The sequence below is a fragment of the Salvia splendens genome, unplaced genomic scaffold (assembly GCF_004379255.2).
Source record: "Salvia splendens isolate huo1 unplaced genomic scaffold, SspV2 ctg426, whole genome shotgun sequence".
Taxonomy (NCBI): Eukaryota; Viridiplantae; Streptophyta; class Magnoliopsida; order Lamiales; family Lamiaceae; genus Salvia; species Salvia splendens.
In genome coordinates this window covers 44,260-65,859 of record NW_024599076.1, presented here as the reverse complement: position 1 = coordinate 65,859, position 21,600 = coordinate 44,260, and the positions used below count along the sequence as shown (strand labels likewise).

The 21,600-nt window shown below is 38.9% G+C and overlaps 3 protein-coding genes across 3 annotated transcripts; all 3 read left to right on the top strand.

The window, feature by feature from the left end:
- The first annotated feature begins 7,235 nt into the window (after positions 1-7,235).
- LOC121790156 (probable pectinesterase 53) lies at positions 7,236-9,134 on the top strand. Its single transcript, XM_042188435.1, has 4 exons — positions 7,236-7,525; positions 7,612-7,801; positions 8,324-8,766; positions 8,873-9,134. The coding sequence occupies exons 1-4, from the start codon at positions 7,236-7,238 to the stop codon at positions 9,024-9,026; spliced, it is 1,077 nt and encodes a 358-aa protein (XP_042044369.1). The 3' UTR covers positions 9,027-9,134.
- A 606-nt stretch (positions 9,135-9,740) lies between these two features.
- Positions 9,741-16,489, top strand: LOC121790155 (transmembrane and coiled-coil domain-containing protein 4-like). Its single transcript, XM_042188434.1, has 15 exons — positions 9,741-10,133; positions 10,242-10,320; positions 10,655-11,158; positions 11,590-11,755; positions 11,880-12,032; positions 12,201-12,298; positions 12,491-12,582; positions 14,175-14,245; positions 14,346-14,481; positions 15,080-15,139; positions 15,216-15,298; positions 15,615-15,691; positions 15,799-15,869; positions 15,949-16,006; positions 16,102-16,489. Exons 1-15 carry the CDS (start codon positions 9,934-9,936, stop codon positions 16,222-16,224), a joined length of 1,971 nt encoding a protein of 656 aa, XP_042044368.1. The 5' UTR covers positions 9,741-9,933; the 3' UTR covers positions 16,225-16,489.
- A 2,275-nt stretch (positions 16,490-18,764) lies between these two features.
- LOC121790157 (protein FMP32, mitochondrial-like) lies at positions 18,765-21,247 on the top strand. The gene is made up of 7 exons (XM_042188436.1): positions 18,765-18,999; positions 19,580-19,711; positions 19,780-19,839; positions 19,919-19,995; positions 20,715-20,771; positions 20,870-20,936; positions 21,010-21,247. Exons 1-7 carry the CDS (start codon positions 18,835-18,837, stop codon positions 21,127-21,129), a joined length of 678 nt encoding a protein of 225 aa, XP_042044370.1. The 5' UTR covers positions 18,765-18,834; the 3' UTR covers positions 21,130-21,247.
- The last annotated feature ends 353 nt before the right edge of the window (positions 21,248-21,600 follow it).

Below are 21,600 nucleotides of genomic sequence, written 5' to 3'. Positions count from 1 at the left end.
ACGTAGATTTACCTCAGTAAATCGAACCACGTAAAATTCTCTGTGTCGTAATTTATTTTTACGAGCATTCATCATCATCAAAAATTCGCCGATTCATCACTGGCGCCGTCTGTGGGAAACAGAGAACCAAATTTGTGATAAAGCGAATTTTTGACCATTTTTTCAACCCAAAAAATGCATACCAGATCGCAGAGTACCCGTATTCCTGCCCGTGAGAACCAGGAGGAAGCCAATCCATCCCATAGGTCTGGAAAACAGCCTAGGGATAAATCCACCACCAGTTCTCATGGCGGAGGAACAAGCCGCTCCAAAAGCCGTCACACCGAGTCTTCCCAGCAGCCCGATTTGAACGAGGCTGTCAAGCTGTTTTTGGCTGAAAAGCAGGAGGAATTCTTAACCTTCCTGCAGAGAAGCCAAAAGCATCCGGAGGCGAAAACGGCTGATTCTCCCTCTCCCTCCATACGAGACAGTCACTACCGCAGTAGTGTCATGTCTTCCAGAAGAAAGAATCCAAAAGTCCACTAATGATCTTTGAAGAATATATTATCATTGAAGAGACAATAGTTTAGGGAAACATGTTCATTCCGAAGGCTATAAATAAAACAGCTCCGAGTAAAGGAGTTTGGTGGCAAGAATTCAGAGAGTCAATGTATTGCTTTTATACAGAATGAGTAAAGAAGGACCGTAGTCACTGGAGGTTATCAGAAAACATAGGGAGCAAGCTCAAAACTGAAAGGGAATCAGAGGCAGGCGAAATGACCGAAGTCACACCGGAGCCGAACTCGATGGTGTACGGCACTGAAGCCGTGATTCCGGTTTAGATCGGCATACCCAGTCCCCGAGCTCAATTTCTCCTCAGAAATGAATGATGACGGACTGAGAGCCGAACTAGATCTTGCCGAAGAAATAAGAGAATTGGCCTGCATAAAAGCAGCCAAGTACAAGGAGCAAGTAGCCCGGTATTACAACCAAAGGGTGAAGAAGCTGCAATTTCAAGTGGGAGATCTCGTCTTGAGAAACAACGAAGTAAGCCGAGCAGAAAAGCTGGGCGAACTCGAACCCACATGGGAAAGTCCATATCGGGTGTCAGAAGTCCTCGGCAAAGGGTCTTACAAATTGACTCACGTGTCAAGAGCACAAGTACCCCGAACATGGTACGTTTCCAACCTCAAAAAGTTCCATTTGTAAGAGACAGTTCAGTCTTATGTGTTTTCTTTGTTTTTTTTGTTACTTGTTCTTCTCTACGTGCGTTGTGTCTGTCTATGTGAGTGTCGTCTCTTACAAATATAACTGAGGTATCTCGTTCTTCAAAGGCTGATCCCCTTTTTAGAACATATAAGCCCACGATTGTGCGTCAAAGCTTCTAAAGAAGATACAAGACCACAATTCAGCTTAAACAAGCAGTTCGTCCGAAACGAGCTGCAACAAGCCAACGATTGTGCGTCAAAGCTTCTAAAGAGGATACAAGACCACAATTCAGCTTAAACAAGCAGTTCGTCCGAAACGAGCTGCAACAAGCCAACGATTGTGCGTCAAAGCTTCTAAAGAGGATACAAGACCACAATTCAGCTTAAACAAGCAGTTCGTCTGAAACGAGCTGCAACAAGCCCACGATTGTGTGTCAAAGCTTCTAAAGAGGATACAAGACCACAATTCTGCTTAAGAATCAAGCACTTCGTCTGAAACGAACTGCAACAAAAGTCCGATTCTCGCGATAAAACTTGCCTGAATTAGGACAAGGGAAAGTCCAATCCACGCGATAAACCTCGCCGAATTAGGACGACCAAGTTCGGTCAAAGAAGTTTACCTCATAAGACCGAGGACGACCATGTCTAGTCAAAGAGGTTTACTGCATAAGACCACTTCGGTTAACTAGGAAAGTCCGATCCACGCGATAAAACTCGCCGAATTAGGACAAGGGAAAGTTCGATCCCGGCAACAAATCGCCAAATTAGAACACAAACCGAGTCCGGTCAAAAGATGTTTATTTCATCAGACCAAAGACGAGTCCGGTCAAAGATGTTTATTTCATCAGACCAAAGACGAGTCCGGTCAAAGATGTTTATTTCATCAGACTAAAGACGAGTCCGGTCAAAAGATGTTTATTTCATCAGACCAAAGACGAGTCCGGTCAAAGATGTTTATTTCATCAGACCAAAGACGAGTCCGGTCAAAGATGTTTATTTCATCAGACCAAAGACGATTCCGGTCAAAGATGTTTATTTCATCAGACCAAAGACGAGTCCGGTCAAAGATGTTTATTTCATCAGACCAAAGACGAGTCCGGTCAAAGATGTTTATTTCATCAGACCAAAGACGAGTCCGGTCAAAGATGTTTATTTCATCAGACCAAGGACCAAGTCCGGTCAAAGAAGTTTACTTCATAAGATCAAGGACCAAGTCCGGTCAAAGAAGTTTACTTCATAAGACCGAGGACAAGTACGATGAAATTTTTTCGCTAAGCTGTAAATACAGTGTTAGAAGCGAAAACAAAATTTCATTTTCAAATCTTGTTCGGCATACAACTCCGCTACCCTACAAAATGGCGTTACGCTATTACAAAGGACTATTCTACTGTCCAGGGTTGCTGAAGTTAAGCCACCTATCTACAAAACCCTTTGGAAGCCGAGTTCGGTTGTTCCGAGCAGATGAAGAATAAGCAGGTCGACGAGATGCTATCCTCGACCCAACGCCTCTTCCCCGAGCCCGAGAAGTCCTAACACCTCGGCGATGAAGAGTCTCTGCAATAAGCATCTGCTGATCGTGCTCGCTCATAGTCACAACTCCTCGGCGAGTTTCAGTCCGTCCCTGTCTTGACGATTCCGGTTGCTCCTGAGCCCGTTCTCGTCTTGACGTTTCCGGCTGTTCCGGAGTTCGTTGTTGACTGGGAGTAGGATTTTGAACAAGGGAACCAGAGGTTTGATCTGGAGTGCGAGCATCTGTTGCCACGATATGCCGAAGGAATCTTTCTATGGAGGGGCGCCGAGAAAGAACAATGTCGTACCGAGAAGCCCAGCGCCGTAATGATTTCACAACTTGTTGGCAAGCCGAGCTCTCCAGCTCATTGTTCCTCCGGAGTACATGATATTCCTCCCACAGTTCGTCAACTCGACTCTGAACATCTGATATGGTCAAGCCCCCGCGCACACGGATGTAATCCTCGTACGCAGTCCTCTCAGCAATGGTCGTATTCAGCTCGGCCTCCAGATCCTTCTTATCGGACTCTAAGTCCTTATTATCGGCCTCCAGCTTCACTAAACGAGCCAGAAGCTCGTCATTCTTCGTCTGATCGGCTATAGCTCTTTTCTCAGCTTCGTCTAAAGCCGAAGAGTACAGCCGTTTCCAGTGAAGTATCTCCATCTCCTTGAGTACAAAGCAGCTATATTAGTTCGGCAGATGTACCGAGCAGATAGTGAAATACTACAGGAATAAAGGCGAGTACGAAAAGCTATACGAAGACAAGTGTAGAGAATTTTTCATTCACAAGGAGAATTTTTTACACTAGGAGGGCTTCAAGGCCATTTTACAAGGAAGAAACTAGACTAAGAGAAGGGAAACGAAATCATACTTCGCCAGCTTCGTCTCCGGCTCCTTGGTCTGGTTCAGCTTCTTTCTCCGGAACTACCTCAGCCTCGGCCTCGCCTCCTGCCGGCCTCGCCTCCGCCTCCTGATCGGCTTCCTTCTCCGGATGCCCGGCCCGCTCGACTTCGGCCTCCAGCTCCAGCAGCTCGGCCTCACCCTCTCCGTTGTAAGTCGAAGCGGGTGAAACGGGTCCCACGGAGGCAAAGATAGCCTCCAGGTTCTCGTCCCGATCAGCTCGGCAACTCCGGACTCGGTCTGCAGAAAGCAGGACCGAGGATGAAGCGAGCTCCTCCAGGAGCGGCAGATTCTGAAGACGAGCTGCTATCTCTCGGCTGTACAGAGGCAGCACGACGTCGGCCCCCTGCTCGCCCTTATCGGCAATTAGCCTTACCAGGCTACCGACAAAGGCCGAGAACTGGCTGCTCAAAAAGAGTTTCTCCGTGTAAACACGGAGAGCCTCCCCTTGGGCAACCACGGCAGCAGCATCGCTCCGCTTCGCCTGCTCTCGCTGGATGACGAGCTGGTTTTTGGCAAACTGAGCTTCATCCTGGGCCGAAATCCTAGCAGCTCTGGCCTTCTCAAAGTTAGCCTCAGCCTGTTCGGCCCGATGACAAGCAGCCGCCAACTTCCTCTGCATCTCGGCATAGTCATTGGACGCTTTGGAGAGTTCGACGGCGACGAGCTTGGAGAGCATATCGTTCCTCTGAAAATGGATAAAGAAAAAAGTCAACAAAGGGGCCACAAAAAATACAGAAAAAAAAAGCAAGGCCAGAAAATCAAGAAGAGAGTTCACCTCGGCGAAGTCCGTGGGCCATAAAAACGGCTCACAGATATGTTCCGAAGGAGGCGCCAAGACCACATCTTTCTCTGGCACTCTCGGGGGCTTCTGGGCCCTCCCCTTCCCCTTTGCCGAAGTCGACTCCGGCTTCTTCGGATCCGAAGAGGTTTTTTGCCTTTTCGGAGTCCTCTCGGCATCAGACGCCGAGCTGGTGGTTTTCGGCCTCTCCGGCTCCTTGGACTCCGAAGATTTTCGGGTAGCCTTACTCAGCATGTACACTGCCAAAAAGCAAGAAAGCAAAGTCAGGTTTTCTTCGTTAAAGCAGTAGAGCATAAAGATAAAGAGAAATCCTCACCCTCGGCCTCTTCGTCCGAAGACGAGATGTCGAACACGACGTCGCCCTTGACGAGCTCAGACTCCGGGTATTGTTTCCTAACTATGGGAATCTTGTTGAGCTCGCCATCGAGCTCGTCCAACGGTTCAGGCCGAGGATGACGGATAACGGACTTCGGCCCTCTCCAGGGAAAACTAGGAGCCGCGGTCCTATTATAAAAAAGAAGCGATTTTGCCATTTCGGCCATTTGGTTTTACAAAAGGCCCTAAAAGGCTGTAAAGGGACCAAGTAAAACCAAGATCCCTTCCTTTTAAACTGGAAAAAATTAAGGATTGCCCTCAGAGACAGATCCTTATCTAGCCTACGCAGTTCGGCAGCAAAAGCCGATAAGTGCCTCCAAGAGTTCGGAGTCACCTGACCTAAAGGGAGTTGAAAAAAATCTAGCAACTCTACAAAGGCAAGGGGAAGAGGGAAACGAAGCCCGCATTCTAAGCTGGCTTCGTAGACGGTGGCGTAACCTTCCGGCGGCGAGTCCGCCCTATAAAGGTCGTCGGGAATCGCAACCTTCCCCCCAGGAAAAGAGTATTTTTCGTGAAGGGATATCACAGTATCCTTACTCAAGATACTGTGAAAATACTCTACGGTCTTCTCCCCGGATTCTTTCCGGCTAGAAGACCCCTTACCCCCTTCACCACCGCTACCAGACTCAGACGAAGAAGAAGCAGACATGGTCCTTACTCCTTGCAAAATCTGAGGAAATTTTTTGAAAGCGGAAGAAAATCTTTCACGCAAAAGAGAGAGTGCAGAAGAAGCAGTCGCAAAAGTGCTTCAATGACGAAGAAAGGAGGTATTTATCAGATTCGACGAAGATTTCAAAATCGTCGCACCGTTTCGAATCCCACCTTTTCAGGATTCAACGGCCGGATTTTACTGTCGCATTTAATGCAGTCACATGCAAGGCACGTCCCCTGACGTCAGCCTCCCCCGTACCTTTATCCAGAATGCCGAAGTGACTCGCTTCGCCGAAGTGATTCACTTCGTCTTTCGGGGGGGTAGTGATGGGGTACGGACTAAACAAGCCCAACAGCAATGACGGCCCATCAGCCCGAAGCCCAAGGAAGAGTATGAGTTCGGCATGACCAAAGAGTTCGGATGAGTTCGGCATTACCAAAGAGTTCGGCCTCAGCCTACAGCTCGGTAAAAGCCAACCAATCAAGCTCTGCTCTCAGGTCGGCATCAAGCTCTACTCTCAGATCGGCAACCAAAGCAGTTCGGTCTCAGTATTCGACCGAACAAGGAGTTAGTGGACCCATGCAGGATTTCCACAACTTCCAACACACCCACTACCACGTGGCGTCAACTCAGGCCACGATCTTAGGCCATGACCTACACGACATCCACGACCTAGAGTGATGATGTAAGCCACGATCTTAGTTCAATGTATAAATAGAACTTAGATCTGGTAGAAAAGGGTTGGAATCTCTCTAGAGAAATAATCATATAGCAAGTCTGTGTTGTAAGCTGTAATTGGCAGATCAAGCAATACAAACCTGCCCCCATTTCTCCCCGTGGACGTAGATTTACCTCAGTAAATCGAACCACGTAAAATTCTCTGTGTCGTAATTTATTTTTACGAGCATTCATCATCATCAAAAATTCGCCGATTCATCACTCTCCAATCCGCAATTACACGTGCTTGCAATTTAGTATGCCGACAACTTTGGCGAGCATATGTAGTCGTCAAATTTGGGAGCAAAGGTTGTGCTCGCAAAATCCTTTTGTATGTCGTTTTAGTGAACATAAAGGTGCATGTTCGCAGTATATGCGTGCACAAGTGCGCTTGCAAAGATATGGCGCCAAGTCTTAGCGCTAAAAGTTTACAAACACGTGTGGTGCTCGCCTTTTGCGAGTACAATTAATTTGCGCTGGTAACAATCATGTAAAAACTTTGTAATTTAAAAAAAAAAGACGATAACTACCTAATGTTTGTCGTTTTTCAGTATTGTGAAGGGAAAATCTCGCCATTTCACAAACGGAGAATACTACGACAAATCCCAACAATTAAAAGAAAAAAGATAGTTTTCATTTTGCTACAAATGTGAAGACATTGTCTTAATTGCTACAATTACTATCTCAAAAGAAAAATGCATCAAATTGAGTCAAATGTGATGTAGTACATCATATTATTAACACTAGTAAATGAACCAACATAAAAGGAGTTCACTGAACCAAGACAGTTAGGCACTTAGTTGGATATATCAACACCAAAACTACAAGTAAAAATAAGGTTGTAGATTCATAATTTTGACAGTGCAATACAAAATTTCAACATGAGTTTAATTTGGTCCTCAAAATTGACACTAGAAAACAGGGTTTGACAGTTAGTAAGTGATGGGACTGAAATCTGACATAACTAACAAACACAAAAGCAGAAGACCTTGCAGCCCCACCCCACCCCATCCTACTTAAAATAAACTCTGTTTCTATCTTTCTTGGATAAGACCATCCCACTAAACTAGCATGGACTCTTGGACACAATTCATGGCACTCAAGCTCTTCATGTTATTGTTCTTCTTGATGAACTGCACTGCGAATTCCGACAACAACTTCAAAACCAGCGAAGAAAACTACCTCGATTGGGTGAGACGCATGAGCTGGCGCAACCATTCTATCGCAATGGAGGCCAACCACATCTCCCATCCTTGCAAGAACATTAAGGTTCACAAGAATCCCAAGAAAGGAGACTTCACCACTATCAAGAGCGCCATTGCTTCTCTGCCTCTCTTTAATCCATGCCGGGTAGTTATTTCGGTTGCTCCAGGGACCTATAGGTAATTTCACATTTGTTAATTTGTAGTATGTACATTGTTAGATTTAATTCAATTTTGATGTTAAATGTGTGTATTTATATATATAGGGAGAAGATTGAAATTCCTGTCACATTGGCTTACCTCACATTGGAAGGAGCCGGCGGTGGAAGGACCATAATCCGGTGGGACGACACGGCCGGTCGCCTCGGCCCCACTGGGGAGCCTCTCGGAACTTACGGCTCTGCCACGTTCGCTGTCAACGCGCCGCATTTCGTCGCAAAGAACATCATATTTAAGGTTGTCCATAATTTAAGAGTTAAGGTGATACTAATGAGTTAGAATAATTAGAGAATTGATATAAGTCAGATGAGATTTCACTTTTGATAGAAGGAATTATCTAATCTTCTAGAATCAATGGGGATAGTTAGAATAGTCCACGAGACTTATAGTGGTCCAAATTCTCTATTTACACTAATGTCGAATATTGTTATATTTAATTGTTTCATTTGTCAACACCTTTCTTCGAATCTTTAGGTGAAACAATTTTTCCTTATTGGGATTGGACCAAATTTGAAGCTCAATTACACTTTTGAGTTAGTCATTTTTCTTTTTCGACCAAGATACATTACTGGATTAGTAAACATTTACATCTAATTTTCTGCGATACGCTCTGATATTAAAGTTCGTAAAGTTCCATCTTACAATCAATTAATGATTATAAGAGCAGTCCATGTGATTTATTAATATAGTAATTTCAGTTCTATCTTTATATCGACATGTGATTCTAATATTAGTTTGTTTAATTTTTTTCCCAACAAGAACAAGGCGCGGCCTCCGCCGGCAGGGGCGGCGGGGAAGCAGGCGGTGGCGCTGCGGATATCGGCCGACATGGCGGCGTTCATAAACTGCAGATTCGTAGGGGCGCAAGACACTCTCTACGACCACAAGGGGAGGCACTATTTCAAGAAATGCTACATCCAAGGCTCGGTCGACTTCATCTTCGGAAACGGGCTGTCTCTCTACGAGAGCTGCCATCTCCACGCCAAGACCGACACGTACGGCGCTCTAACAGCCCAGAAGAGGGAAAGCATGCTCGAAGAAACGGGCTTCTCCTTCGTCAACTGCAAGGTCACCGGGTCGGGCGCCCTCTATCTGGGCCGGGCATGGGGCACGTTCTCCCGTGTCATCTTCGCCTACACCTACATGGATAATATCATCACCCCTAGAGGCTGGAATGACTGGGGTGACAAACAAAGACAAATGTAATTAATTAATTAATAAATCACGCTTTTTCTTTTCTGTTTAACTATAAGGCCATTTAAGGGATGAGATGAGTTTTAACGTTAACGAGTTTTTTTTTTGGTGTAGGACGGTGTTCTATGGGCAGTTCAAGTGTTCGGGGCCCGGGGCGGGTTTCGGGGGGAGGGTGAAGTGGGCGAGGGAGCTCACCAAGGAAGAGGCTCAACCATTTATATCACTTAGTTTCATTGATGGGCATGAGTGGCTCACTAGTTTGTTGTGATCTATTTTGATTGTTGAGTGATTTGATTGTAATTGTGTTCTTAATTGGTATTCTCTTCAACTTGTAACATATATAGACACATTTCTGTGAAAAGGGTAATTGTCACAATTGTATGTAGTACTTATAATGTTATTCTTTGTCTTAAATGAGACAACCTTCACAAATGACTTTATGAATTGTAAGAAATGCACATGTTCCATAAGTACTTATTTGAAAGTTCCTGACCATTTGAAAGGTCTTGGCCTGCAGAAAATAGATGTTAAGCATTTAAATATAGTAGCAATAGAAGTTGCACCAATGCTGAAAAAATTGGGTATCTATTGGCTATAACATGTTGATGTTTTAAACAAAATAACACTATTTTCGGTATGAACAACAGACCGTTTAACCCCCTCAACTGTGACCTTCACGTGCGATTTCCCGACCACCATATCGAATACTCGCTTAAACCAAAAATTCTGCAATGAGATAATTGTGAACAAATTTAGAATTCATAAATTTTCTGATCGATTTTAAAGTTGAATGTGGATCCTATATGTTTCATATTTTGTTGAGCCTTGAAAATTTAATAAAAGTTCAATGTTTAATGCAAAGTGTGTTTGTTTTTATTTTGTATAGTCTCATGGAGTGATATATTTACTAGAAAATACTTATGTGTATTTAATTGCTATAATTTCATATTATAACGAGAAACCGTCAAAACTAAATGGAAAACAAAGAAAAATCGTAAACGAACACATCAACTGCTGAATCATCATTCCATCTGATCAAATGCTTCATTCACTCGAATATTTTGTATAATCTCATCATTCCCTATCAATTTATCTCCGGAAATTCTCTCGATTTCTTCATTTTCGCATGTTTAATTCCAATTAGCGCCAATTCGAACGGTAAAAAAGGCAAAGAAATGTCATCATCATCATCATCATCATCGAAATCGATGCTGACGCCGCCGCAGAAACACTCGGCGTCAGCACTCTTTGCGATGGCCTTGAACCAGGCGCAGATTCACCAGACTCAGCCACTCGGCCTTCCCGCCTCCGCCGATGACGGCAGTCCGTCGCTGTGGGGCAATCGATCCTCCGCCCTCCTTCAACCTGTCTTCAAGTAATTAATTTCCCCCCTTTTTGGAGAAGCGTAGCAATGCCGACCTTCTATTTGAATATATGCATGTCTACTTCACAAATAGTTGATGCCTTGTTTTTGTGATTTCAGGTTTTTTGAAATTGATAGCAAATCATGGGGTGGGCTGGAGGAATCTGCTGGATCTTCACCAGCAAAGAATCATGGAGCTGTGAGTTTATTAATTTCTCAGATTTTTCACTTTCAACTGCAATTTTACTCTCACCTAATAAATTTGTGATGCTTTATTGCTTTATCTATTATCTTGTCTAATCTTAAACCAGAGAGATTAGTATTCTGTCGTGATAGATAAAGGATTTGCATGGTATTCACATCACCATTAGTTATTAGCCTAGGTAGAAAAACATAACACAGGGTAATCCATGTATATTAAGAGATTGTACAACTCTTATGTCGTATTAGTATTGTCTCAGTTGCTAGGGATCTGCTGGAATTAGTGGGTGCGTTCTAAATTTCTATTGGTTTCATTTTTGCTCTATCGCCAGTTCCTAAGGTTACTTGCGGAGGAAAGTGGTAATGTGCCATCAGAAGTTGCTAATAATGTAACTGCTCTAGTCGACGCTGTCATTGCTATGTCTTCGAAATTGGAATTGTCGCCTGCAGACCAGGACTCCAAAAAGGAAAGACAACTAAAGTATGAGTATTCGTGTCGGGAGAAGTTTTCAACCCCAGAGGAAACTGAAGAATCGAAACCAGAAGAGAGGGGTCCATCTGATGTTTCTCAGCTGGAGAAAGATGTTGCTACATCTAAATCAGAGCAAGCGGTCAGAAAAAATATCATTGAATCAGATGGAAGGCCAATGGAAGAGGCAGAAATAGTTAGTTACCAGACGAAAGTTTTGGTTCTTTATGAGCTTCTTTCAGCTTGTCTGGCAGATCCGCCTGAAGATAATGAAAAGTCCGCCAAAAGAAGAAAGGGCTATGATTCCAGACATCGTGTAGCATTGAGGTTGCTGGCCACATGGTTTGATGTCAAATGGATAAAAATGGTATAATTACATATGTTCTGGTTTTTAAATGTGTTGCATAAAGTTTTTATTTCTTTGATCCTCAGATATACTGGAATTATCCCTTGGGTTGGCACGTCAAAATTAGCATGCATCGTAGGACTGCATGTAAAAAATAATTTGTTCAACTCCGCGCAGCATTAGATCCTTTTCTTTGCTTTATATTATTGGATGTCTTCTCCTGAAGGATTAGGTCTCTGCTAGTCTATTGTGCAATAATCTTCCTCTTAAAGAAGGTGAACATCCGACTATAAGATCTCAGACCTGTTACATGTATGTTCCTGTTAGCTCCAAGTGTTCTCTCAACATTTCAGAGCAAGTTGCAGCTGCGGTGGTCTTTTCTCTGCTGATTCTTACTAAACTAAATGATTCTTACTACTAAATGATTCTGACAATTTAGCTAAAAATTGCAGGAAGCAATTGAAATTATGGTTGCTTGTACTGCGATGGCAATTTTGAAAGAGGAGGAATCCAAAGAAGAAGGAAATTCCGCAGACACCTCGTGGGAGAAGTGGAAACGTGGAGGCATCATTGGTGCTGCTGCACTAACAGGAGGTACCTTGATGGCAATTACTGGAGGTGTGTTTTTTTTCTTTATTCATTGTTTTATTGATGATGATGGAAAACATGATTTCATAGTATTTTGGAATTTAATATGTTGGGTGGGTATACTGAGTTTGCGAGTTTGTTTTTGTCATTGAAGGTTTAGCTGCTCCAGCAATTGCAGCTGGGTTCGGTGCTTTAGCACCGGCATTAGGGACCATTATACCTGTTATTGGGGCAGGTGGGTTTGCTGCAGTAGCTACTGCTGCTGGAAGCGTTGCGGGTTCTGTGGCTGTTGCAGCTTCCTTTGGAGGTGTGTGCCCTTTTTCATCATCAATCAATTGATGAACTTTCTAAGTGTTTTTATCCATTAAATTACTACTATTTCTCTCTACTAAATAAATTTGTTTCAGTGTCTGTTGATAACTACTTCCAAGTTTTGTCTGCCAATTTATATTTCACTGCCTTACTTTTGGCACAGCGGCTGGAGCCGGACTTACAGGTACCAAAGTGGCTAGGAGAATTGGTGATGTTGAAGAATTTGAGTTCAAAGCAATAGGGAATAACCATAATCAAGGGGTGAGTTTCTTCAGCTGGATAAAATTTGGAAATGGAGAAGAAAAAATAATAGCTTATGATAATATTTGTTGTCTTGTTAATATTGTTTAGTAGAAATAGAAGCAGTTATCTTGATTCCTGAGATACAAAATTATGTGTTGTTTCTTCCTTTCTGTATAGTATCCACTCTCCTTACTCAAATTTTCTTGTCAGCGATTAGCTGTTGAGATCTTAATATCAGGATTCGTTTTTGAGGAAGAAGACTTTTTGAGGCCTTGGGAAGCACAACATGAAAACTTGGAAAGGTATCTTTCCCTGCAGTTTATTGCTTTCCGTGATTATTAATAGCATCTCCAAGGGGAGAGGTAAATGGAGAGGTAAAGGTATATAACTACCTTATTTTTTTTTTTGCATGAAAAATCATTCTCCAAAGGGAAATGTATTTGAGAATGTATTATACATTTTCCCATTTTGAAGAGGTATCTTTATCTCTCCATCAATGGAGGGGTAAAATCTTATAACTACCATATTTGCCTTCTTTTCATGAAAAAACATTTTCTAGGTAAAATCTTATAACTACCATATTTGCCTTCTTTTCATGAAAAAACATTTTCCAAGGGGAAGGAATTTGAGAAGGTATTACACTTTGGCCATGTTTGGTTACCAGGATTCTGTCTGGGAAAGTAATCTGATTCTTAAATTTTAAATTCCTGTGTTTGTTTCCGTTTTTAATCAAACTGAGAAAGTAATCAAAATCCTGAAACAAGAAAAGTTAGTACAACTTTTCAGGATTCTGAATCCTAACTTTTCTTAGGTATTCTTTTTCCAAGTTTTAGGATTTTTACATATTTAATGCAATATAGTACAGTTTATTATTATTATTATTGTTATTATTTATTACAATGTTTTAAAAATAATTTAAAAGTATAAACCATACTTAATTTCAGGATAATAAATAACTATAATTCAAATGATCATAATTATAACTATATTATTAATATTTATTTTTATTTTATTATCATAATAATAATAATAATAATTTATTAAATAATTAAATATAATTATAATTATATAATAATATAATAATTATTAATTTATAAATTAGTAATTAACAATAAAATTATAGTGAAATTTTAAATTATAAAATTTATTCAATTAAAAATTAAGTAAATATAATGATAATAATAATAATCTTATTTATTATTATATTATTATATTATATATTATGATGTATAATCCATATTTAAACTATCCATCGTAATAATAAATAAAATAATATAATTATTATCATTTGTAATTAATAATTTATTAAATAATATGTATTATTATTTTTTATAAATAAAAAATGATAAGTATATTTTTAGTTTAGTGTTTAAATCAAATATATACTTTCAAATCTTGATATTTTCCAAACACGGGAAAGTAAAGTTATTAGAAATCATATTCCCGGGATTCATTTTCCCAGGAATCATTTTCCTTGCCAACTTTACTTTCCCGCCAACCAAACATGGCCTTTATATTTTTTAATGCATTTTGTTCTATTATTTTATTTTTAAAAAATCATTTACCTTTCTATATACCTTTTTCCTTTGGAATGTGTTACTTTTTGGAAGGTTATATTTCACTTTTTGAGAAAGTAAATAGATGATATACCTCTTTCATTTACCTTTCCTTATTGAAGATGCTCTAAGCGCCGTATTCACCTGTATTATTCCATGTTGTGGTGGTCTAATGCAAATAATTTGACCAAGCACAATTTTGTGGCTTTGCTTGTCTTGTAGTAAGTAGTATGTTAAGTAAATTTGACCCAAGATTTAATTATTCCGTGCATTTATGATTTCACTAGCAGTGAAAGCATACTTAACTTCTTATGAAAGCATACCTGTTGTATGTTTAGGTATGCACTGCAGTGGGAGTCGGAGCATCTAATTGCTGTCAGCACTGCTATTCAAGACTGGCTTACTTCAAGTTAAAGATTTTGTTTCTGTTGGCTAAGTATAAAAATCTATCAGCTAAGGCCATTGAATACTCACTCTTAGTCATGAACATGGTAACTTTATTTCTGCAGAAATTGCCATGGAATTGATGAAACAAGGCGCCATGATGACTGTATTAAGCACCCTTATGACAGCACTGGCATGGCCGGCAGCATTGCTTTCTCTTACTAGTTTTATTGATAGCAGTTGGGCAATTGCCATAGACAGGTTTTTCTTCCTACTTGACTTTGACAAATGTCATAAAATAGTGACAACTCAGATGCTTTGTTTGTCATATTGAGTCAAGATAAATAGATGACGCTTCTGGTAGACTCAAATAATGCTGAAATTCTTGATAATTATTAGGTTTCATGTATAGAGAAGTGATATAGGGAAACCACTAGTTAAATGCATAGCTAGAGAATACGAATTTAGTTCACTATAAAAAGCGATTTAGTTCACTATAATGGCGTTTTGGTTCACTCCGTATTTTCAAATTTGCGTTGTGAACTAAAACGCCTTTATAGTGAACTAAATTCGGGTTCTCTAGTTATGTATATAAAATTAGTTATACTTTGATCATCTCTCTTCATGTATATGTTACATCTCTAAACTATCCTTTTTAAAAATCGGGTCTTTATTTTTTGGTGTAGTATAATGACCTAACTTAACATAAATATAAGTATAGGGAGCCAAGTCTTACACAAGGGGCTTAATTTTAACACAAATGAAAATAGATGTACATAATATACTCGATTTAATACAACTAAAAGGGGACCTATATTGTGGAAAAGTCTGATGTGTGTGATATTCTGCTACTTTATAGATCTGATAAGGCAGGAAAAATGCTGGCAGAAGTGTTACTGAAAGGTTTGCAAGGGCACAGGTATATCCATTAAGAAAAGTAGTAAATTTTGGTATCCTTCCAAAATTCTTAATTTATGGTGTTCACAATTTTCCAGGCCTGTGACTCTCGTGGGTTTCTCATTAGGAGCGAGAGTGATTCTGAGTTGCCTTGAGACTTTGGCTGAAAGTGAAACTAATGGTAAGCATGTAGATGATATAAAGAAAGTCATGGTTTGATGTTTGTGCATTTTGTTCATGTTTGAGCCCAAACAGACCCGTTGCACCAGCCAATACGGCGATAGACTTAAGAAATTATTAATTTCAAAATCGTGCAGCAGAATAGCTCTCATTTGTAAACCTTCAACTCTTGTCCAGTTACTTCTTCCAACCAACACTCACAGTTGAATTGCTAGGCGGCATGTTCTCCATTCTGCTTTGGCTTTGTCTATTTCTTCTTTTAAAACTGTCATATCTGATTTTGTCGGAGTTTGTTCATTTCCTTGATTTTGAATCAGCTGGGCTCGTGGAAAGAGTTGTTCTTCTTGGAGCTCCCATAGCTATTAAAGACACAAACTGGGAAGCTACTCGAAAGGTAGTTGCTTGGCACCTATTATTATAGGGATGCAATGTCGTTTATGAAAGAGATCTATCCATTAATGACTCTCCATGGTCTGAAGTTAGCTGCATAATATTCTGCAGATGGTGGCCGGGAGATACATCAATGTATATTCAACAAATGATTGGATGCTCGGAATGGCATTTCGTGCCAAGTATGAACTCAAACCATTATTCAAAAGTTTAACGTGCTTATGATATCTACTACACAAATGATTCTCTTTTTTTGAACAGTCTCCTTACAAGAGGTTTGGCCGGAATTCAGCCGGTTGATGTCCCAGGCATTGAAAATGTAAAGCCCTCTGCAACTCTGTTCAACTTTTCATGATATGATTATCTCGGAACACCAAATAAGAACTCATCCTACTCTTTTTCGATCTAACACAGGTGGACGCTACTGAATTTATTGACGGGCACTCGTCTTATCTATGGCGCACGCAGCAGATCCTAGAACAGCTCGAGCTGGATACTTATTACCCTGTTTTCAACCGAGAAGATGTGAAACCATAGAGATTGGCACTCACTACTCCACCATCAAAATCGGGATATAGCTGGGGACGATGACAGCATCAATCTCGAATTGGAGCTGATCCGTCGACTGCATGTAGATACAATAGAGAATTTGTAGTTAGTGAATTACTTGTTAGAGGCTGTTATTAGATACAAACATCTAGTTTCTTTCTCACTTCTTGGTTTCAAATTGTGGCCTTAGGTAGGTAGACTTGATTCTTATATCACTTTCACTTCTTCCTATTGAGTTAGTACATACATGCAATATTTTCTCTTACCACAATATTTTAGTCAAAAACTAAAATTTCGTAAACTTCATTTAGTTACGGACAATTCAACCTTAAATTTATGAAGCGCACAGAAAACATTTGATAGTTCATAGGTGTTTCTTATTAGGTTTATGAGACTAAATCAAAATTAAATAAAACGAACATGATCGTAATTTGCGCCAATCATACGAAAAAATTAATAAGGTATTTTTTTATTAAATGAAACGATACAAAAAAGTTTGAGAGGGTATTCAGTTGAAGATTTGAGAGAAGATAAATAGTTTTGAAATGAAGACAATAAATTTTCAAAAGTATACTAGAGCAAAAAACCATAATTGTAAATAACATCAAATTATATATGAGAAACTCATTCGATAGAAATATTCATCTAATGATAAGCAGAGTATTTCCTATATAATTAACCAATAATTGTTCCAAATGATATCAATCTCAACAACAGTATTTTTTTACTAGCTTAGCTATCTCACTATTCATCACAAGTTTGTAATGACGAAGCTCGTGGCGTCTCTCTTCCTATCATGCTTTATCTCTCGCTCACCTCAGCCGGTAAGCACATCATATCTGTCTCGGTCTCTCCCTCTCGATCTCTCATGAGTTGATAAAATTTGCAGGTAGAGTGAGACCAGACGCCGGAATCAAGGTTTGTCGAACGAGTGGGAAAGTCGAGTGTCAAGTCGAGGCGGGAGGAATATGCAAAGACTTTTGCTACAAGCTTCTAACTAGCTACAACATAAAAACCCAGTTTGGATCACAATGTGTTATTACTACTCCAAAAAAGGAGACTTTTTGCATATGTTATTATCGTTGCTAACCTCAATATCATTTTAATAAATAAGAATAACAATATTTTCATTCTATATTTACTATTGATAGGAATTAGATACGAGTAATTACGTTAATTATTTGATTTTGACAATGGTAATTTACTACCTAATCGTCCATTCTCAATTAATTAGCATTTTAGTAAGAATATGAGGTATGTCAAAAAAAAATGTTAATGGTGCAATAAAATATGGAGTAGTTAAACACATCCACGCACATATGTTACAAACGAAAATATACACATAAGTAAATTTTGTGACATGCTTTTTTATTTTATAGTGACATACGTACGTAATAATTAGTCATCATAAGATGTACCTATCGATTTTATTATTAAAGCAATAATTCCCTAAATCCAATGCCTCGTCTTTCATAAATCGGATGGACTTAAATATTAAGAACAAGATAGTAATTTGTGTCAACCATACCGAAAACTGATAAAAGTATTTTTCTTATTAAACGAGTATTAAAAAAAAAGGTTGAGATGATATTCGGTTGAAGATTTGAGAGAAAATAGAGTTATGAAATGGAGAGAATAAAATTTCAAATTATATATGAGAAACTTATTTCATATAAGTATTCATCCAATATTTTTAAAATATCTTTGGAAATCTCTTAACACTCAAATTTATTGACCATTTAAAAACAATTGCTCCATTAAATTAGAAGAAGCCCGTCTAGCTCACGGTGGGCGTTTTATTTTTTATTTTTCTATTCTCACATTTCAAAGCTTTGAGTATTGTTAGTTTTTTCCTTTTTCCTTTGATTTATTTGCGCTTTATTTTATTTTTCACTTGTTAGTTTTATCCTTTTTTCCCTTTAATTTATTTTTTGGGGCTTTTAAATTTTAATGCTTAAAATATTGCTTGGTTTTCTCATAATTTCCCCCCTTATTTATTTTAAAGCTTCAAGTATTAATTGTCATTTTCCCTTTTTTTTCATTTTATTGATTTTTCGGAGATTTTAAATTAAAAGCTTCAAGTATTGCTCTTTTTTTCCTTTAATTATTTTTTGGTTTCGAGAATTTCCTTTTACTTATTTTTAAAGCTTTAAGTATTGCTTTTTCCCCTTTTTTATTAAGCCTTTTAAGCTTCAAGTATTGTTTTTCCCCCTTTTATTTATTTCTTAAAGCTTTATGTATTGCTTGTTTCTCTCTCTTTAATTTAGCTTTTTAAGCTTCAAATATTGCTTTTTTTCCTTTTATTTATTTAAAAAGGTTTAAGTATTTGCTTGTTTTGAAAGAAGTTAGCTTCCATTATATCAATTGGACTGCTCCCCATAATTTTTGGTTGTCTCCTCATTACAACCATCAAATATATATCTCCCCACCTTTTTCCTTTATGAATATCTTCCATTTTTAGTTTTCCACTCAATTTCCCATTTACATATATACACATCTCTCCCCCCCTTTTGTTGATTATTTTTGGCTAATTAGCCCATCTCCATCATACATGTTTATTCCTCACAATTCAACCAATTAATCACATTTTCATCTCAAATGGCAGCCGCATACTGCAGGCGGGCTCTGCTAATCGCCCCCCGCTTGCATGGCGCCAACCGGGTCGCATCCCGGACCTTCTCCGACGTCGTTGAGCCCCGCCCCTTGTGCGATCTTGTTCGACCCGACTGCAAACGCCTCATCCTCGTCGACACTTTGGCTCTCGTAAATTATTTATTTATTCCTCTCTCATTATCATTAGCATCTTTTTTTTATGGGCAAATGAATTAAATTAAAATATTGCGCCACAGTGAACTCAAACCTGAGACCTTTGGCCTCAAACATTACCATTGTACCGCTTGGCTAACTCACGCACATGCATTATCTCTCTTCTTTTTTTTTAATCTTCGTGGACACTTTGGCTCTCGTGTATTAATATTTATTTCTCTCTCATTTTCATCATCATCTTTTTTTATAGGCAAATGAATTACTTCATATGCCCCTTAAAAATATGAACTTTTGGAATAACACGAGTTTAATACAAATTGGTAAAATATAAGAGATAGATAGAAAGAAAAATGTGTTAGTGGAAATTGGGTCCCATCTAATTAGAGAGAAAAAATTTCCTAATATAGAAAGTTTCTATTTTTAAGGGATAGATAGAATAAATTTAAAGATCGCGTAACAATGAACTCGAACATGAGACATTTGGCTTCAGGCCTTACCACTCTAACGCTTGGCTAACTCACACACAGGCATTATCAACTTTTTATTTTTTTATCTTCGTCGACGTTTGGTTGATTAGGTGAGGAAATTCGAGGCGAAGGGGCTGCCTACGAAGCAGGCCGAGGCGATCACGGAGGCGCTCAAGGACGTTCAAAACGACAGCTACGACAATGTGGCTCACAACTTCGCCTCCAAAGTTGACATGGAGAAAGTCAGCATTTTCAACCTTGTTTTCTTCTTTTGATTGTTTATCCATTGATTAATTCGGTTTTTTTCTAGAGTGTGATGACGATCGAATCCAACTCCTCCAAATTCGAAAGCGAAGTTAAAAGTGATGTGGTATGTTTTTTGTTTCTTTGAAATGTGTAAACCTTGTTGAATGATGGAAGAAAAATCATGGTGATGATATGAAATGTAGATTCACCATGTCTCTTTGCTGCAACAAGAGAATGAGAAATTGAAGTCCGACATCGATAAAATCCGCAGTGAGATAAGGTGCGCGCCATTGTTACGGATTCCAATGTCTCGCAGGGGCGGACCCATGTATAAAATGGGTGGGGCTAAAGCCCTCAATAAAATTATATTTTAAGTATTTTTCTTTTTTAAAATTTTATAATTTATCTAAATTTAAGACAAATTACTATTTAAAAGTCCTTATAAATAATCTGAAACTCTAAAAAATATACTTTAAAATGAAATTTAGAAATCACAACCCTTATCGTTATTTATTTCTGCGTCCGCCCCTTATGTCTCGTATCGATTATGGTAAACAACAGATGTGGGATTTATAGACCCAATGAGCTCGGGTCTCTCCTAATAACCTTTCTTGTTTGGTTTGTAACAATAAACACATCTGTCATTTATTGACCAAATAGAATCTCTCTTCTAATAAACTAGTCTCGTGACTAAACAACAGATGTGGAGTTTAAAGATCAAACGGACCCCCTCTTTTGATAAACTAATTCCATGACCAAAACAACAAAGGTGGGATTAATTGACCAAACAGACTCCAGATGTGAGTTTTATAGACCAAATGGATTCTTCTTTCGATAAACTAATTCGATAACCAAAACAACATATATATGGAATATATAAATCAAATGGGCCAACTCTTTAATGGGCCAAATATGCTTCTTTTGATAAACTACTCTTTTGAAACGAGTTCTCTTATTTGATATGTTACATCGATGGTTATCTTGCGTTAATCTGTTCAGGTATGAAATAGATAAAGTCACGGCAGGGTTGAAGTTGGACCTTAATCTCGAAAAAGGGTATGTATGGATTAGAAAAAGAGAGAGACATAAATAATTTCTTGTGCATATAATTAAGGTAAACTAGTTTAATTAATTTGTTGTTGGTGATGGATCAGGCGAATCCGGGATGAGCTCAACCATCACCATCAAGACACAATTAACCTCAACAGCAAGATTGATCGAGTCAGTACTTAATTAAATTTCTCAAATTTTCTTACAATTTGATGCTAAATTCTTACATTGAATCTTGTGTCAGGAAATTCATGTGCTGAGGGCAAACATAGAATCATTGAAATACGAGTTGATCAAATATTGTGTTGGGACATTTGCCTCCATTGCTGCTGTTGGTCTCGCTTTGCTTCGTTTTGTTCACTGATTCTTCATTCTACTAGTTAAAGAGCTTTGTTCTTTTTTTTCACAGAATAAAATGGTGTAGTTAGTTAGTTAGTATGTACACTGGTTTTTGTGTTTGTATCTTGTTTACTAGTGATACGAATTAGGTTAATGGCTTTGACAAAGTGTAATTTACTAACCTAATCTTCCATTTTCACATATTACTTACTACTCCCTTCGTTCCATAGTAGTTGAATTGTATTTCTTTCTGACACGAATATTAAGAATAAGGTGTGCAATAAAGTAATAAATAAAAAGATAATAAAGTACTCAGAAAACAAGAAAAAAGTAGAGAGAATACAATAAGAGAAGGAAAGTAATAATGAGAAAATGTGTTACTTAAAAAAATGACTCTATTACTATATGCCCAATAGAGAGAGTACTTTTTAGTGGGAGAACAAACTACGTATTGTCAAAAGTCAAAAATATATAAATATATAGAATAATTAACAAA

Excerpts from the sequence above, each read along its gene's own strand:
- LOC121790156 (XM_042188435.1), top strand. The coding sequence starts at position 7,236 with ATGGCACTCAAGCTCTTCATGTTATTGTTCTTCTTGATGAACTGCACT. Across the intron at positions 7,802-8,323 it reads CAAAGAACATCATATTTAAG|AACAAGGCGCGGCCTCCGCC; the intron begins GTTGTCCATAAT and ends TTTCCCAACAAG. Across the intron at positions 8,767-8,872 it reads GGTGACAAACAAAGACAAAT|GACGGTGTTCTATGGGCAGT; the intron begins GTAATTAATTAA and ends TTTTTGGTGTAG.
- LOC121790155 (XM_042188434.1), top strand. The coding sequence starts at position 9,934 with ATGTCATCATCATCATCATCATCATCGAAATCGATGCTGACGCCGCCG. Across the intron at positions 15,692-15,798 it reads ACTGGGAAGCTACTCGAAAG|ATGGTGGCCGGGAGATACAT; the intron begins GTAGTTGCTTGG and ends AATATTCTGCAG. Across the intron at positions 15,870-15,948 it reads GGAATGGCATTTCGTGCCAA|TCTCCTTACAAGAGGTTTGG; the intron begins GTATGAACTCAA and ends TTTTTTGAACAG.
- LOC121790157 (XM_042188436.1), top strand. The coding sequence starts at position 18,835 with ATGGCAGCCGCATACTGCAGGCGGGCTCTGCTAATCGCCCCCCGCTTG. Across the intron at positions 19,840-19,918 it reads GCGAAGTTAAAAGTGATGTG|ATTCACCATGTCTCTTTGCT; the intron begins GTATGTTTTTTG and ends TATGAAATGTAG. Across the intron at positions 20,772-20,869 it reads GACCTTAATCTCGAAAAAGG|GCGAATCCGGGATGAGCTCA; the intron begins GTATGTATGGAT and ends GTGATGGATCAG.